This window comes from Ruditapes philippinarum, unplaced genomic scaffold, assembly GCF_026571515.1.
Source record: "Ruditapes philippinarum isolate M1 unplaced genomic scaffold, ASM2657151v2 ctg1204_1_1_1_1, whole genome shotgun sequence".
NCBI classification, from domain to species: domain Eukaryota; kingdom Metazoa; phylum Mollusca; class Bivalvia; order Venerida; family Veneridae; genus Ruditapes; species Ruditapes philippinarum.
The window spans coordinates 182422-202719 of NW_026857162.1; the positions used below are offsets into that span (position 1 = coordinate 182422).

General features: G+C 33.4%; 1 protein-coding gene across 1 annotated transcript; it reads left to right on the forward strand.

Annotated features, from left to right (window-relative positions):
• Positions 1-546: 546 nt before the first annotated feature.
• LOC132748963 (cell migration-inducing and hyaluronan-binding protein-like) lies at positions 547-20120 on the forward strand (the record flags this gene model as incomplete). The annotated part of the gene is made up of 23 exons (XM_060738625.1): positions 547-695; positions 1429-1645; positions 2569-2726; positions 3122-3269; positions 3486-3677; positions 4043-4249; positions 4532-4636; positions 5125-5312; positions 5733-5936; positions 6438-6577; positions 6895-7096; positions 7332-7461; positions 8044-8107; positions 8655-8690; positions 9204-9323; positions 11069-11252; positions 11877-12098; positions 12611-12810; positions 13531-13710; positions 14161-14326; positions 18835-18894; positions 19467-19569; positions 20010-20120. Coding segments are annotated over exons 1-23 (3460 nt in total), but the record flags the coding sequence as incomplete, so codon positions are not given.
• Between the last annotated feature and the right edge of the window lie 178 nt (positions 20121-20298).

Sequence of the window (20298 nt, forward strand, 5' to 3'; positions counted from 1 at the left end):
GATCGTTTAGCTTCTTATAACAGCTTCTGATGAGATACAAGTTAGTTTAAAGTCACTCGTATAAGGTTGGTAAAATTTTCATCTGTATTGTCTAAACATTGGTTTAGGTGATTCGACTAACAATGGAATTTTGACGTGAATTGAATATCTGTGAATGAGTTACGTGGTATTTTTGGGGGACAAAACGCATGAAATGTCTTATTCAGTTTAACGTAAACCATTTCAATGTATGAATTTGGAAGAGAAAAAAATTACTTGTCATAAGATACATGTATGTCAAATTTTTTTAAGATTAAACTCAAAGAATGCTTAAAAATGCTTTTTCTTCAATACTGAAAATAAATGTAACGTATTTTTTTGTTTGTTAATAGGGAAAAGCCTGCTTTCTTTTTTTCTTTAGGTGGGGTAGGAAGATATTTTGTTTTTAATTTTTCAAAGACTGTTTAATTACTTATATGTCGTTTTAGGTTTTTTTTAATAATTTCAGGTCTTCGTATAAAATAGAACTATTTCTTTTTACAGGAGTTTTATAAACGACCGGAATAATTTTTCTGTCAGTACAAGCAGGTAAAATGCTCATGATCAGAGCTATATTCATGGTCAGCCTTGCATTTGTTTGTATGGCAGTTTGTCCACATGAACGGCACGGATTAAAACGTTGGTCGGATCTCTCAACGTGGAACGCACCGAACAAGGTTTATATTTACTATATATGCATATAGATTTATGAGGAAAGTTTAGTTTTATTTAAAAAAGATAATTCTACAGTTACAGCTGGAGATATACTTATTAGGCAGAACGAAAACTGTATAAAAAAATACCCATGGCTTGTCTTCGAGTATGATTACAGACTGACCTGAAACTGCATATAGGACAAAATCAAAACTCATTATTAAACCCTATTTCACAATGTTAACTAGTATTCAGATTGCACAAATATATTAAGCACATACACATGCAACCTAAAATATGGTATTGCACGATCGTGCGTATATTCTTACGCGAGTAATAACGCGTTAAATGTCAGCGTAACACCAAAAATGCATCAATGAAAAAGTAATTCTTTGTTTACTGAAAAAAGTTATTTTGAGTATGAGAGACAGAATATTGTATTTCTGTAGGTTCATTACTTAATTTATTATGCTCGTTGAATAAAATCATACTTAAGGCTCGCTTATTTAATTTTGATAATCATATTCAGTAAATTCAAAATTGAACATACACTCATTCAATATCCGATATATATGACTTCAATCATTATATGGAGTTGAATCTTTTTGTTTTAACACTCACTGGGGAATTCTAGCCCCTTGTTATTATGCATATGTTTTTGTATCAATAGTATTACTGAATTTATCGGGAACTATTATATTTATTTATATCTTATTCATATATTTATTATATATTATTAACTATACATTTCCTCAGCCAATGGAAGGTGATAGCGTGTTTGTTGCCGAGGCAATACTGCTAGATGAGTCACCGCCTGAACTATACAACATTACCATAGAAACAGGCGGTCGTCTCGTTGCTGACCCTGCTACCAAGGTCACACTCAGAGTGGCAAATATTTACATCGAAGGTGCATTCGAGCTCGGGAGTGAAGACTGTCTTTTTGATGGAGACCTGACTATTACTCTGACAGGTAATTCAACAAATGAGCCGCGTCACGACAAAACCAACATAATGGGTTTGCGACCAGCATAGATCAAGACCAGCCTGCGCATCCGCCCAGTCTGATCAGGATCAATGCTGTTCGCTATCAGTTTCTCTTCTTGTAATAGAGTTGGTAAGCGAACAGCACGGGTCCTGATCAGACTGCACGGATGCGCAGGCTGGTCTGGATCCATGCTGGTCGCAAAACCATTATGTTGGTTTTGTCGTGACACGGCTCAAATGTAACAAATTATTATTTCCATTTTCAAATCATGAATCCAGAAGTCTGCAAGTTTGATTCCCGGTAACTGTATCACGAATATTAAGAATAACTAACAAGTTTTTTCGGATAAATTCTTTTCTGTCGAGAATTTGGTGTTCATTGTAGTAGCGCGTTGTAACACCACACTTTGGGTTCAAATGAACTTTGGGGTCCGACCAAAACTTTATCAATAAACTAGAGTTATTTACCGAAAAGTGTCGGTTGCATGGAACACATTTTTCAGTCCGATTAAAAAATCCAGATCCTTATAAAAAAGGATCGGGTGACGACCCATTAAAAATCTAGATTTTCCCTATTTCTTATTATTAACATTAATTAATTATAGTTCTTTCTATGTTGAATGATGTAGAAGACTTGTATTGCCACCACTGTGAAAAAATGTAACATTTAACATAGTTTTCAAGATGGATGCCAAATTATAGATTATAAAAAAATACATAATACTGTTCAAGATTATCAGTGCATATTTAGATGAAATTCACGGCCATTTATGACAGAAATTATTTTGAAACACGAATTAGTTAGATACGAAATTCATTTCAAAATGCCACATAATGGTACATAAAGCAGATACATAGAATATAAATTGTCTCATGCTGCAAATTTAATGATCTTGTATGATTATATAGGAACACGGGAATCTCACACGGGTGAGAAACACCCAAAGGCCATTCTCGTTAAGAGTGGTGGAACTCTTGACATACACGGCAAGAGTAAGCTCCCTTGGACAAAGATTTCCAAAACAGTTGGACCAAGTTCCGCAGACGATATTTACTTCGAACATAAGGTAATGTCTAATATTGTCACGTTATTGATTTTTTTCTCGTGATATTATTTAAGTATATAATCAAACGAAAGTTGTTTTTGTTCTTTTTTTTATAAAAGTTCGATAAATCATAAAAGAGATTAATAACCAGTAAATGTGGCAGTCAACTTTCTTAACTTGAAATACCTTGTCGCTGCCATCAATCATACCTCGTAGAATTACAGACATATATTTAATGTGTTACAATTGGTGGCGACCTCTTGAAGAAAGAGGACCGTTATCTGGACCTGAAGTGTGAATAGAAACATTTGTCGTCGTAGAACGTCACAAATTCGTATACTCGGGGTGATTCTTAGTGATAGATTGGTATAGCGTTAGTTACGATTAAATATTTGTTGTTGTTCTTGTTTTCCCAGACCAGTACAAACGCTGATATTGACGCCTCGAAGAAAGGACTTGCAGTATACACCTTTTCCATCGACAATGCGGGAATACCTAGTGTGAAACAATTTGGAGTGTACAACCTGGTTTGGGACGGAGAGGATTTTGCTGCGCATATCAATAGTGAGTTAAATGTGTTTTCCAAAAATAGACACATATTTTAATCCCCTAGAAATATTTGTAAAGTTCTAATACGTTGAATTTTTTTCTCCATCAAAACTAATACATATCAGCTAATAGATATTGAATAAATATTGATAATATGCGACACTTCTGCCAAATTGTTAAAATCGTTGTTCAGTGTCTGAAATATACCTTGCTTTGTATGTCGTCTGCTAGATGTTGCTGACGGTGACGTCATAATGTTATCAACACAAAGATTCATATATCGATATGACGCATATAAGAATACAAAACAGTTCCTAGCATATGACGCAATTGAAAATCTTCTATATGGAGAGGTGAATGACGCCAGCACTCTTCGCAAGGTCCTGGATGATGGAACTACTTACGGTCTTATCTACCAAAAAGGTAAACATTTACAGAAAAGCTAATTATTTACCGAAATTTTAACTGTACAATAAAGCATACAGTTAATGAATAACATTATTTAATGTAGTCATTTTTAATTATCGACCTATTGAAATTAAAGATAGGGGGTTTGAATGGACATTACAATATGTATTTTTTTCAAAAGTGCACGTTTGTGCGCTATTTATCGACTAATAAGTTTCCGATTGGTAAAGGAGCCAGTTTCTTTAATACTTATTATATAAATATCAACAATTGAAAACTGATGACAAAATAACTCTAGAGGCTTTTTCAAATTTAAAAAATCACGTTTCGCATACGAATTATGATAAAACATACATTTCTTGCTGGTTTTTAATTTTCAGGGAACCCTGACAGTCTGGTAGAGATCACAAAACCTCTTGGACAGGGATTCAAAATTTATTATATTTGGAACAATAATCTTGTGTTCTTTGCTGAGACTGGGTCAGGACCTAATTTCTATTATCATCTCGACAACTTTAGAGTAAGCAATATTGACGCCGCTTTTCCACTTCTTGACGTCATAGATGACGCAACATCGTGGGTTCCAGGTTGGTATCATTTTACAATGAGGATATGTGTTTGGTTTGCATGTAATATTAAAGTACTGTATATCATACAGAGTTAAACTTGATGTGTTTTTGTTGTTGATTTTAGGGGGGTGGGGGGCGTTATGGAATGATGTTTCTCGGTTTTATTATGAGGATCAGTGTAATCTGGATTACAAATACGGATTACAAAAACAACGAAATGTTACAGTTATTGCTGTCTTGAGTCTGAAATATTACTGTAGGTATGAAAGGAAAAACAAATCTTGTTTAAAAACATTACAGGCGACAAAATAATTGTGACATCGACAGATTATAACTGGAGACAGGTTGAGGAAATGACAGTTTTTCAATGTGACTCGTGCAGTTCTCAACAAATTAGAGTCACTGGTAAGTGGGTTTTGTTGTTGTTGTTTTTTTTGTACATACATTTGTAAATAATTTATTTATTTTCTTCTATCGACGATCCTTAGGTAAGATTGAATCTGGCACGCGTATAAGAGTTTAATACACAATCAAGTCCCGCTAAATGGATAAATAATCCAAAAATGTTTTTAAAATACATGTATAAAATTTATTTGCAAGTTCTTTGTTTGTTTGATTTTTTTTTTCATACCTTTCAGGTTTTCGCATTTCACAATTAAAGAATCAATATGAATCATGGAAATCATGCAACAAAACATGTAAAGAATCAACACAAGTGATTGATTTCGGGAGAAAATAATGTTAAAAACATGTACTTCAACACAAATGGAATGATTCTTAATTTAAATTTCATTCGTTAATTTAGAATGTATACTAGTATACTTCTCTATAAAATTATCAGGCAAATTTTATTATTGCTTCTTATTTGTAAAACTGAGAACGTTTTATTACAGAACCGTTCAAGTACACTCACTTCGGTAAAGTTATCAAGGGAAACTCCATAGACATGAGGGCGGAGGTTGCCTTGCTCAGTAGAAATATTGTGATTGAGGGTGAAACGGAGGACACGTGTCCCCCTAGCAACGGCAACTGTGACGATAAATATGTGTACGGTTTGGATACATTTGGAGCTCATGTAAAGGTAATGTGAACTATCATAATACGAGGAATCCTCAGAACAAGTTTGTCCAACTTTTATTTTGTAACAGTGCATTACCAGTTTTGGATAGATATTGACATTTTGTAACTTTATCAACTAAATGTAAAGTATGACTGTGCCCTTTACTGTACACAGTGAACTGTTTGCAATTTGGGTTCTAGAATTGAGTCAGCAATTCCCACCATATTGATTTGTCCTCGTGCCATTTTTGTAGTTTATACATTTCCTAATTAGGACATAAATTACAATTTAAACAGAAAGCAAAAAATGCATTTCATAATATGTTTGCAGTTCAGTTTAACATACTTTGTAAATAGGGATCAACAGTGAGTACAATTTAAGGTAACTCAGTTTACCTAGTAAATGGTTCTTTGGTTTGAAAGTGTTATTCCATTGTTTTAGGTATTGGCCGGGTACGCTGGTGTACGTATAGAAGGAGTCGAACTGAGAAATGTTGGCCAGCACACAGATCTAGGTCGTTACCCCCTACACTTTCATATGTGTCTGGATCCCCCGGACAGCTCTAACCCTCCCTACATCAGAGAAGTGTCTATCCATCATACCTTCGCAAGATGTATTACAATTCACGGCTCACATGAAGTTCAAGTATGTTCTTCACATATATTAATCAAAACTATATTACAATTTTATTTTCATTTGTATTTTTGCATTCATTTTGCTTTTGTAAAATTTTATAGAAAATGTTTGTTTTATTTTATCTGATATTTGATTGTTCAAACTTTTTAAAAACGAAATACATGTTTGATTTATTTCATATTGTTAACATTCATTTGTTAATATTATATGTTTCATGAAGTTAGATGAAATTGACTGCACTGTACTTTCTAACAATGCATTGCACTGCACTGCATTACACGTCAATGCAACATGTTTTACTATTATGTTATTGTATGGTACATACTGCCCTGCGCCGCACAGCACCGCAAAGTATCGCACCGCATCGCATCGCCACCATGCACTGTATCATATCGTATCGTACCATATTGTATTGAACATTCGTTCATGTCATCGCTTTCACTTAAATTAATCATATGTTATTGTGTCATCATATAATATATATAATACTATAATTAAATACAATTTTAGCTGATTGATAACGTCTGTTACTATCACATTGGTCACGGTTATTTCATGGAGGACGGCAGTGAAAAGGGAACAGTGTTTGATGGTAACCTGGCTGTTGGAGCAAGGAAAGCCTCGGCAGACTTAGAGCCAACTGACATAATGTAAAACTGCTTTATCTCTGTTGATTGCTAGTAGATTTTGGTTTCTTTTCTCTATTGATATTTTGCTGTTTTGAAAGTATGACATTAGCCCCAAAGATTTGTTATTATGAATCAGAAAACAACATTGATATCAGTCAAGTACGCAGTATTTGCATAATACTCGTAATGCAAGAACAAAACATAATAAATTATCTATGTGCTTTTAAATATACATTGTAGTTAATTACAGCAAATATATGTAATCTAAAGCAAATGTTACTCGTATTTTTTTTAAATTGTCTTTTTTTAACAACTGCAATGCTTATTTTTTTATCTAGACCTACAAGCTTTTGGATAACAAATCCAAATGTCAAATTCGTCAACAACTTTGCCGCCGGTGCTGACGGGGTCGGAATATGGTTCGTATTTCCGGATGAACCAATGGGGCCGTCTAAAGGTCTCGGCACCATGGAGCTGTTTGAGGCTAAAAGTACGCCTGTAACACAGTTATATAACAACGTTGCCCATAGCAACAACCACGTGAGTCTTGCTTTAATGATTTTTTTTGTAAAAAGAATCTTTATTTACTGTTTAAATGGTTTGTGATTTAAAATTTTGCACACAAGTTATTGGTCTAAACCTACATCAAATGAAACGTTAATCCCGAAAAATTATTTTCAATCCAGTCAGGTAAAAAACTTCAGAGGAGTCCCTATAATATTCAAAAGTAGCAATTTTAATCCTCGCTTCAATGGATTTAAACGATGTTTTATAGAAAGGAATCATGATTGGCAATCATCTGATAGCTGACCGAACGCTGAAGTGTTGTAACCATTGGCAACCGAGAGTTGATCCACGAGACCCTGATTCGGATCCTATTGAAATAACTATTTCAAAACTAACAGGTGAATAAATATACATTTTATTCTTGGCTATAATAAAATATAACAAAATACAAATATTTCGGATGTTTGAATGTTTTCATAAAGAATTACGATTTTGTGTAAACAAATGTAAATAGTCATTTGATACGAATTACCAACGGACCCAACACAGTAATGGAAAAAAGTTTTTTTTAATGTTTTCGGTCTCTCTTATATAGACCATGTAATAGTCATTGAAAAACTAAATGCAAGAAACTCGCAAAAACAACATGTTTCAAAAATATATCAACGTAACTTTACTTTTTAGCAATTCAACGTAAAAAGGTTGACTCATTTTCAATTTCTCAATTCTTTTAGCTTGCTATGTCAACGAGCATCAAAAAAATCGCAAATTTAGATAGCATTTTCTATAGTTATAAGGTCAAGGACACTCGTGTTGATGAAACTTAAACTTTCATTTATACAAGCTCGTTTTCTTAAATAATCTCAAACCTTTCATTAAATAAAATTAAATGCTGTTTATTTGTTAATTCAATATGCATGATGTTCTCCTGGGAATTGTACTTAATGTATAAAAAATCATATTTTTTATTTATACAACAGCGTACAAGAACAGTCGTTTAAACATATGGGCCGAGGGTGGACTTATTAACTGGACTCACATCTCGTTAGTATACCTCATTGTCTTGACAAGTCAATCGCATATGCAAATAAACAAAGTGCATGATTAGACCATTGGGATTTTCTTAGCAATCTAATTTATATCTCCATAAATTGCCAACCGCAATCCAACTTTGTCTGTAATAATTAATTAGAATATTTTTGATCATGTTGTTACCCATACTAATTATTTATGCTACTCTTCGTTCACATGTTATTGCTTGATACATGTTAAATGTATATTATGTAATCTGTGACAATTGAAAATTAAGTGATTTGCATTGTATTGTATTGTATTGTATTGTATTGTTTTGTATTGTATTGAAACTATACTACTGGGCATAGAAAACGTTAAAGTACATGCAGCAAACAAACTTACAAGTTCATATAATATTTATGTATATGTTAAAAATAAGAAAATGGAAATATTAAATAACGCTCAATACGGCGTAATTGAGAACGTTACAAGCGCGAGAAAATATTTATTATTATTATTATTTTACTTGTATTTGATTACTTTAACCATTTATTTCAAAGCTTTATTATTTTTTCAGCGTTGCCGACAGCTCAAATGGAATAATGGTTCACAAGTAAGTCAGTGATGCCATGATTTATTTGGCAATTTGAAATATGCATTGATATTCAAAATGATTTTGATTTCTTTACTTTATTCTGTAATATATTATTATGTACATATTCAATATAAGCATACGGTATATTGTATACCCGGTTAGATTAAAAAATATATACACACAAAGGCCATGATTTATTCCTTCTACAACTTCCTTAATTTCTTTTCAAAAATGTCTTGACAATTAAGTATTTTTGGATTTCATTATTGCATAATGAAGGCATATGAATGTTAAAATATAAAAAATAAATAAAGAATAATGATAAATAAATAAACAAAAAAGCGGACTTATAATAGGTACTTAATGATAGTGATCAGTCATCAAAAAGGTTTTAAATAATCTCCTTTACAGAGTGAAATTAATAGACTAGTGTTATTTGATGAATAAATATTTTCGCCTTTTCATATAACTGTTTGCTAATTTGTTACATTTATCCTATTCACATTGCTTTTCCGTTTCATATTATTACAGCGATCAGCTGCTTAATCAATTTTCTGGACGCTTGATGAAATCAGTGATCGTGGACGACACCGAGAATATTGGTGAACCGGAAGAAGGGGACGTCCGAAGTCTTCCGATGTATATGGACCGGTAAAATAGTTACAACAAAATCAAATTAATCTATTTGAATTTTCTGTCAAACCGACAATTTTAAGAATTTAATGATTTTTTTGCCCCCACAATGTGGGAGCATATAGCGTTGCACTTGTCCGTCCGTCCGTCCATCCGTCCGTACGTCTGTCCGTCTGTCCGTACGTCCCGAAATCTTGTGAACGCAACTCCTCTTAAACCGGATGGCAGATTTTGCTTAAACTTCCTGGGATGAACAACTTTAATGTGTAGATGGGAGTAAAGGAAGGAATTTTTGCTGCGACCAAATTTAACAGAATAATGGCTCTTTGTTGATTTTTTCACTATATACTATGTAGAAATTTTGTGAATGCAACTCCTCTTAAACCGGATGGCAGATTTTGCTTAAACTTCCAGGGATGAACAACCTTAATGTGTAGATGGTAGTAAAGGAAGAAATTTACGCTGCGACCAAATTTAACAGAATTATGGCCCTTTGTTGATTTTTTCACTATATACCATATAGAAATTTTGTGAATGCAACTCCTCTTAAACCGGATGGCAGATTTTGCCTAAACCCCCAAGGATGAACAACCTTAATGTGTAGATGGTGTTAAAGAAGGAATTTTTGCTGCGACCAAATTTAACAGAATTATGGCCCTTTGTTGATTTTTTCACTATATACTATATTTATGTTGTCAGTGGGGGGATCCCTGTCCTTTGGACACAGTTCTAGTTTTCAACTTAACCGGTAGAGAAAAAATCTTGTATGTTCGGTTGATTATTTCTGTCAGCAGCAGACATCTTAGTAAGGCAACCGACCTGTTGTAAGTTAGTTAGAAAACCTCCTCACATGAAGAAAAAAATCGTCGTCCCTGGAGGGATTCAAACATACAACACTGCCGTGTTAGTGATTCGAAGTCAGAGAGGTTAACAACTTTGCCATAGAGTTCCCACAAATACATACACAAGCCCTAGTGCAAACTGGTTTAAAACCAACCATTTGAACACACAATAATAACAATATTGGCAGCAAAATCACCTTCTTTTACTGCATTTCAATTTAAAGGACCATGAGGCCTAAAAATGCTTTTATTTTCTTTATTTGTCGAAAGCTTTTCCTTTTCTCTGTTTGTGTTCTGATATAATTTCTAAATGAGTACTCATTGATTTTAAAGCTGAATCATCTATTTCTTCTTCTATTCTTTGGTAATAAGCTTACGTAAACATCAAAAAATAATTATTATAGTTATTGAGTATTTTTATGGAAGTCAAAATACCACTTTATACACTCGTGGCTACATTTATTTAAAAAAAAATCACATTCAGGACTACTGACTACCAGTGGTCAGCATCTAACATACTTTAAATCCATTACCGAACATTTGAGCCGTGTCATGACAAAACCAATATAGTGGGTTTCCGACCAGCATGGATCCAGACCAGCCTGCGCATCCGCGCAGTCTTATCAGGATCCATGCTGTTCGCTATCAGTTTCTCTACTTGTAATAGGGTTTGTAAGCGAACAGCATGGATCCTGATCAGACTGCGCTGATGCGCAGGCTGGTCTGGATCCATGCTGGTCGCAAACGCACTATGTTGGTTTTGTCGTGACACGGCTCAATTATGAACAGACATTTTTCCCTGCTGAAGAGAGTGTTATTCATTTCTTAGGCATAACATGTCCTTACTTGAATTTTTTTTTTTTTTTTGGGTGTTCATTTTTTAAAACTCTTGATGAAATATCAAAAATAATTTTATGTTAGGAATACACCTCATACTGGCATGACGATGTGGTTCGGACCTATGAAATTCAGCGAGTTGTGGTTTGATGGATTCAAACAGAATAATGTTTATGATACCGGAGCAATCGGCCAAAAACGACCATCACCATATCTATTTCCTATGACCAACGAGTACAGAAACATACAGTATGCTTTAGATGACGGTGTAAGTTGTTTCCCATGACATCATAATCCTTTTTCTATATTACACTTTGAAGAAAACATGTTGTTATATATTTGTAAACATTTACTTAGCGAGATTGTTATTAAGCAATCCTTTGGCTCAAGCTTTATAATATTTTTATTATAAAAATGTATATTATATGAAAACAAGTCTAAGTTTGTTGTATCACGTGACTAAATGCATTTAAATCATGAAATTTAAACATGGTTTGACGCTATTTTGGTGCACTTTTGAAAGATGTTATGTGATACGGATGAAATATTAAGAATTACTTAATAATTGTAATATTCATGGAAAATCCTACGTCATGCAATTATTTGCCTTAAACTATGGACTGTATAACTCTTTTAATATATTTAACAAAAACCAGTATTAATCAGTTATGTAGATCATATATTTGTATTGTATTTCACATATTGCTCCGAAGACAACATACGCTATGCAATAGACATCATCCATTTTCCTGCTGTCCGATATTTCTTCGATGAGACGCAGCGCATTATGTCCTTTCAATAAAGAACTTTTCATCTGATCTGCATTGTTCTTCATTGAAGGATATTTAATCGGTTGTATTGAATAATTAAACATTTGTTTACATAATTCCAGCCTGGTCTTGGCAACTTGGCAATTACTGGATCTTATGGTGTTGACGCTGGATGGCCGGAAGATGACGGGCAAAAGGTGATGGGATTTACCTGGTACCGTGACACACCGGAAGGTGTTAAGAGGTACTATGTTGTTAGACCGGACCATCTCTCTGCTGCAGCTGCTGATTGCCGAATTCGTACTAACTGGAGACTTGCAATATGCGAGACTAAATATGGCGACGTGAGTTTACTTTTTCATTTTATTTAATTGTATTTATTTATTTTTATCATTTTTAAACTACAAATTAATCTACTTTAATGATGAAATCACAGATTGATCACATTTTACAAGCACTTATTTGTGCGTATCGGAACGAAAAGCTTGCTTCCGAAATATTTCAGTACGCTTTGCTTGAAATATTGTTTTAGTGTCCAACTTTATTTGTCATTCAATGAAAATGCTGTATTTCTTAAAAAATATGTGCGTTAATTTTCATAGAGGAACAGAAGTCGATACTATATCGAAATCCGTTCATAGTCGACTTCTATTTTTTCCTATCGCTACCGTCGAAGTTTCTAATTTCTGTGGAACAGCACGGATGAACACTAACATATACGTAGAAGCAATATAATTCTGTGAAAGAAACGCTTCAACAATATTTAAAGGCTAAATTTTGACAATTTTTTTCTTCACATCATTTATTTTAATTCTTTTTCTTTTTACATTAAAATATCTTCTTTTTTTCTTTAAAGTTGAACCTAAGATTCAGGCAAAATAAGAATAACAAAGGAGCGGTATTCGTGCGCGATGATTTACCAAGCGCCCAAATGAGTATGAAAATGGACCAGACGAATGGACCGAAAGTAGTCCTTGACGGAAGTCATTCATACACAGTACATTTCTTGGGAGAAATTCCTGGTGATATAAAAGTGACAGGAGAGGGTATGGAAACGTAAGTGGTTTCTTTACCTATGATTTGACATTGTAAGAAACAGGTTTGATTTGTTAAAGATACGCAAATGTAATATAGAAAAAACGCCTGTTACAAAAAGCTGTTACAGCTATGTGTATCTGTTAAAATGGCATAACTGATATGATCAACGTCTAAAAAGGCTCAAGTGCACTGATATCTTATTTACATTTTTTTACCTAAACTTCTGCCCAGGAGTTTAATAAAAACGATATAACAATAATGTAATAACAATTTGATACGACGTCATTTGCGTTATAGGGCGTAAGGAAGTCTGAAGGTCTTCTACACCCATTTAAAGCCGTGTCTTTGAGATCTATGGCAAGATGGGTTATCTCGATGAAATATGATGTTTTCTATGTTGTTACAGATCAAAGATTATTGCTATATAAACTGTATAAGATTAAGAGCGTATAAACAAAGGGTTAAAGCGTGTTAATGTTATCGTTACACTATGTGCATATGACTCTTTTGCTGTAAACCATTCTTACTTTGGAGATGTGATGATTAGATTTTATTATATTTGTGTAGATTCAATACTACTTTTTTATCTCGTTATATTTAAACAAATAATTTACCTGCCTGAGGCTCGCATAACGGGATTTTATTCAAATCGTTCAATAAGTATTAAATCTACACTCATTCAATATCCTCTATATATTTAATAATTTCCGCCTAAGTTAATCCGTATTTTGTCGTCAGAGGTGATGTTCTCAGGGTTGGATTTTGTCTTCCACGGGACGCTTCTTTTAGAATATCGAGCTTCTGGCCACACAGATTGAATGGCGCGAGCTCCTTTACAAAGGTAGAATCTTTGCAAGAACTTGATGAGCAATCAAGTGAGTTAGATGGCAAGAAATACTATTATGATGACACTACTGGGTACGTCATTAAAATATATAATTTTCTCGAATATGTTAAAAATATAAACCGGATTTTAAGTATCCGTTTACTATTTATAAACAGTGAATTAGGCGAAAAAAGGCAGGAATAATGTTGAATAATAAAGACAACTCCAGATGATTTCTTTATTATATCATTGTATACAAGACTGTTCCGACTTAACAGTCTTCTTTAGAACAATCAGGAAACATGTATAATATAAAACGGAAATATTCATAGGAAACAGACTATATTCATGTAAAAGAAAACAATCAAAATAACAAGATTGAATGTATTTTGGGCGCGAAAGGGATAGGGGTGAGGTTGGATGTTGTTTTGTTATGTACGGCTGTGTCCAATCAAACTTGTGTGGTACATACTTTGTAAAGAGGCTGTATTTTTACTACAGCTTACGGCGTCTTTGATATTTATTTTTATCTCCCGGAATAGGATGTTGTATTACAAGTTTATCAATGTCAAGGACAGATCTCCCGAAGAATGGAATTCGTGCGCCGACGGAAAATGCCCGTATCTAAATATCTATGTAGATTCTGGAACATTGAGCGACGCTGACTGTAGGCAACGCTTATATGGGGATAAGCTAAACATGCCGAAGGTTTGATTTTGTCACTCGCTTTGAAATACTCTTTGCCTTCGTTTCTCATTTTCTTTTTAAAGTTGTATAGACCTTTTTACAATACGATTTTCCATAGCAACGAATGTTGCATTTCGCGCATGCGCATTCTGCGTAGGGCAGAAAGCAATAACGATGTCTACAGTTTATCATACTTTAAGGCTTTAATAGATGCTGTTTCATGTTATGTCACCCAAAAAATATTAATTTTGGGATGACTTTAGGCGGTAAGTACAAAAAACGTTAATTTTTTAAGAGATCTACGATAATGTGCGGGAGTAATAATTCAATGGTCAAAACGGGCACACACATATCTTTGTTTAAGGTATCATTAGACGACTTTTCCATCAGTAATTTAAATTGAAACAGCAGGGTGTTAAAGATAAAATTTTATTACCCTTGTATTACATAATATTACACAATTTGTATTGTACACTTCCTTTCAATAACTGTATTGGTCAGGCGGCATTTAAGTGTCAAACAGATTGGCATCCGAATGTTTGTTCATTGAACCGGGACGTTTAAATATCTGTTTGCATCACAGGCAAATCGGATAAAGTATAAAATCAGGTATATTGAACACTAAAAATGCATTATCACCTGTTCTGATATTTTTCTGAATAATAATTTATCTCCATTTCATGTTATATAATTTCTTTTGTTTTTAAATGAACTATTTCAACAGCAAATAAGCTGACGTTTCATTTGCTAATAGATATACGAGGGCTGTTCAAAAAGTTCGTGGACTGCGGCTCTACTGTTCACATGTTTTAATTTGCATATATGATTTTACAAGAGACATATATGAAAATATCCTTAATAAACAATGAAAAAATCAATACAATATGTTTACAAATAAAAATTATGTGACAGTTACAAATCACAAGGGGTGCACAATCCGGCGCACGCTGATGATGAAACAAAATGACGCTCGTGACGTCGCAATATAAATGAAACATTTTACCAGCGTCATTGTTTCTGAAAGTACTCTTTTTAGTGTTCAATATCTGCGGATCATATACCAAAACCATTTTTCTGTTTGCTATGATGACCCTAGATATGGTCATCTATTCGCTCCATTCTCTGTATAAAGGTCCGAGTGCCGCATACTTTCCGCTCTTTATCGGGATTTTTGGGTAATTTAGACACTAAACGGACAGTGTTATTAAGTTAATTCAATTGTTGATTGAAAGTATCAATTTGAAACCGCCCTCGTCCGATCTTTAAACAATATGATTATCGATGATAAAGAAAATATTTTATCAACTGACAATTATTCTATGCGGTAAATCTACTGAACACCGGCTAGCATTAATTATCAAACGGACCAGGGTAAATACAGGAAATACAAATAATAACTACAAGTATTTATTGTAAAAACGCATATATCCTGATGAATGAAATAAAATATTATTTTAATTAAATTGTTTTGTCAGAATTGAATGCATAGACCCGATGCAGAAATTAAACATGTCGGACATCTCGCAAAACTGTCATAATGTCTGAACTTCTGTAGATCTTTTGCAATTGACGTTACAAACGTCCCAACAATTTGCGCTAAAATTATTCGTCGCCCTTTCTGTCTGTGAGCATGTATTTGCCGTATTTGAATCGCTTGCGCGACCTGAAACCAAGAGACTTGCTCAAAAACTCATTGTTTTTCGTTAATTTAATCACCTCATAAAAATATAAAGGAGTATACCACATTTATTGGTAAAAATTTCCGAAAGAGCGAATTTCTAGTTTTTAAACGGGGTTTATACTTCCCAACTTACCCGTCTGTCTACTGCTGCTCAAAACCTGTTTGTTCAGCTATTCAACGTCCAAACGACGCCAAAAGTCAGATTTATGTCATTTAAATATTAATAGATGATTACTTGTATTTAACTTCATAAAACAATCATTTAATTTGTTTCAACATTTGTTTATATTTAAACATTATATGAAAATTTCGGCGTGCGCCGATGTTGCGTTGCCATGGTTATTAAAGTGCACATAACTCGTAAAGGAAATAAAAGTTAACAATAAAAGTAAATCTTACTTTTGAAAATAAAGACACTCTTTCGATTCATATCCACTAAGGGTGTTTTTATGAACCAAGTAAAAAATGACAGCAAAAATCCACGAACTTTTTGAACATACCTCGTATTTCCACATCTTCTTTAAAAAAATGATCTGTGTCAGTTCTGTGATCGTAAATTCTTAAACAAGTATCTTTTTCATGCCTTTTTATGGCATTCTTCGCCACAAAGCTATAAAGTCATCTTTTCTATATTTGTTAAAAGCTATTTTATATAATTTTCTACCGTTTACCTTGAACTAACTTGGAATTGTCTATAAACTTTTACTATATTTCTATGTAGGGCGAAGGATTTCTTGATTCAGAGTCAACTCGTACCCTGGTCAACTCGTCCTCTGGTCAACTCGTCACCTTTTTGGTCAACTCGTCCCTTGGACAACTCGTCCTCTGGTCAACTCGTCCCCAACTCGTCCCCTATATTTTATTATTATTTGTTATTCGTATATTTCATAAATTATTAGACTGTTAAAATAATATATTATAAAATTACTGATTTTGGACATATTTTGACGCTTTTTGTATGAATATTACAAATATTTGGAGTTTTTTTTATCTAATAATAAGTATATATAGATGCATAATTCTGATTAAATTACATACAGAAAAAAACACGAAGACGATCAATAGCAATAACATTTAATGTATAAAAACATGTTTCATATGCAATGATAAAATATCATATACGAGTAGTATGTCTTTTTTGTCAATATCATGTCATATATATTCCCTTTCACTGTCATAGTTTTTTTCATGCACATACTCATTGTCTTTTTTTATTTACATCTTACGATTCTTGGGGCTTATATAAGTTCCCGAATTCTCTTATAGAAGTCCCGTTGATGACAACTCCCTATTCCTGTCCCACAGCTGGTGCGTCTGTCCCTGGAGAAAGGTGTATTTTTCCGTTGGTAGCGGCGAAGTCTTCCTTCACTAACTAATTCCGAGTTCCTTACTGCTACCTGGGCCTCATTGTACAGAAGTTTTACCAAAAGGTAGAATGGAGGCGTTCCCCTAGCCCTCCCATTCAGTCTTCTATGCCATCCTATAAAATAATAGAAGTATATTACAATACCAATAAGATAGGCACTGGTTAACTATAATAGATATATTTATCTCTTTAATGCGGTGATGTATGAATCCATGAAGGCATTTCTCAAATTCGCTCATACTGAAGTGCTTGCTGATTCTTCCGCACATGTTTCCTACAATCAATGCAGGGGTACATTGTCACAATTAACGACACAAAAAAATTAAAAAAGTCACAATCAACAACACAAATAATTAAAATTGTCACATACACCGTTCACATGCAGTCTATAATCCAACAATATGGAATTCTAAGAAATGATTAATATGCACTATAAAAATAATCCAATGTTGATATAACGTACAACGCAAATGTGATTTTAAAAATAAAATCTTATATTTATCAGGGCAACTTTTATTTTGACAATTTCACAACAAACAATTATCATGTTTTTAATTGACACGATCCTTCTATAATGAGATCAATACGCACCGACATAATTTTTTTTAGTTTTTTTTAATTTCTGTTAATCTGTCGTCAGTCTTTAATCCATTCAGGGAGGCGGTAAAAATCAAAGAGTTGGACCTAATTTTAGTTTTAATTATCATTAAAACTCCGATCATTGAATGTTTGCAAACTTACCTGTCTTTGTAGTTTGACATCAAAGCTATGCACGTGCGCTTAGATAAAGATCATTAAAATTTAACGTAAAAAAAGACGTTATTTTATTAATATTTCGATATCAATTTTACATGAAAGAACTATTTAAAGACATTGATTTACAACATAAAAGTGACGAATAGATCGAAAGTAGGGGACGAGTTGACCATATTAGGGACGAGTTGACTCTTTGAGGACGAGTTGACCAAAAGTAGGGGACGAGTTGACCAAAAAGGTAACGAGTTGACCAGGGGACGAGTTGACCGGATTGCGATTTCTTGCCCTACGCAGATTGCGCATGCGCGAGAAAATTCTAATTCCGGTCGATTTTTCATAGCAACGGACCGCGTCGTAAAAAGGTCTATACATTAACTAGTGACATGAACACCCGTGTTTTTAGATTATATTTTACAGAGAGAATTACCTATATGAACGATGTACCAAACATTAAAAAAACGTTTGTGTAAGGCACGCTTTCAAGAGTATTTCAAATTAATGGACAATCTGTATGGCATATTTCCTCAATTTTATTCTAAATCCGAAGTTGCATTAATGTTTCTGCCTTTTCCCCGCCATTAAATTCTCAACAAAACATAATTGATAAATACATGAAGTAATAAATTTAAAGCAAACGAGATATTTTAATTCCTTCAGGTACAATAATGTTTAAACGATATTTAGTATGTTATAATTATTATTGTTAAATTTTAATGTTTACTTTAGCCTGACATTCCGAGGTATGATGACGTCATACCAGCAAACGGTGCTTCTGTTCCACCCGAGGTAAGTAATTTATTATAGAAGCATATTGTTCTTTAACAACAAGCAGATCCATATGAAGATTGGGGTCAGATTCACATATAAGAAAACATCGCTGCTTACCTAACATACAATGAAAGTGTATCAAACATTTAGAAATAATATCGTATGCCTACGGGCACCTGCCTGTGTTCTTGTTTGATTTTAAATCATGTCATAATATAATAGCAAACATTCGGCTTTAATGTTATAAGTACATTAAATTTTCTGTCTGAGGGTCTTATTTCGTCATGTGTATAAAGTAAATGTATTACATACCTGTATATATAGAAATGGGTTTGTGACGACATAGCCTCAGTTTCGAGAAATTTATTTCGTTTAGATGGTTGCGACCATCAATACTTTTTTTCTCTTAAAAATACTATAGATTTTGATAATTTTTTCCCTATTGCTACTTTTTATTCGATTTTTTTAATAAAATATTTTTTCACATGGCAGTCGTTCCTATGCGCTTAATTTGGTTTGTTAATAGTCTTAAAATCTTAGATGATTGTAACAGAGAATAAAATCGTATACAAATTATATATGTATTTAAGGGATGGGGTGCGGGCGTGACTCGACCATTTACAACCAGGGACGTCGTTGATGGAGGTCTCAGTGACTGGACCAAGTGGTCAAAATGCTCGGTCACCTGTGGCGGTATTATAAATATACGTCATTACATCATAATACCCTAGTCTTCTAAACTAAGAAATACAAAATCTACCGGAAGTTGCGTATTTACCAGCTTAAGCTGTGATCTTCTCAACTAGGAAATACAAAATCTACCGGAAGTTGCATATTTACCAGCTTTAGCTGTGTGCTTCGCATAAATTGTAGAAAAATAAAATCGGCAGACAAGTGCATGCCATTGATACTATTTTTGTATCATATCGATTTCAGATTTTTTTCATTTTAAGAAAAAGAATTGTTTAAATGAAAACAAATAAATGAATATTTCTTTTTAGAAATAAAGCATCCCTATTGATATTCAAACATTAGATTGACGAAATGTATTTCTAAAAGTTATAGTAAATATTTGTTGCAATTGTATGATTTTAGCCTGAAATATCCATTGCATATTACAATATTAATTTCAGTTGGAATAATGAAAAGGGTAAGAAGATGTGACAACCCGAGGCCTGCAAATGGAGGGAAAGTATGTGAGGGAACTCTTTTCGAAGAAAAAGCATGTTTCGACAAAGAGTGTCGTAAGTTTTTCCGCCAATGTCATAAAGGTTGTAAATCCCGCCTTTGGAAGTTTATCAACCTGTCAAATTAGTCCTTGCAAAATATCAAATAAATGATTAAGAAACACATTTTATACTTGTATCCGGGTCGAATGTCATTAAAAATGAACTAGACCTCATTATCCGATATCATACTCTA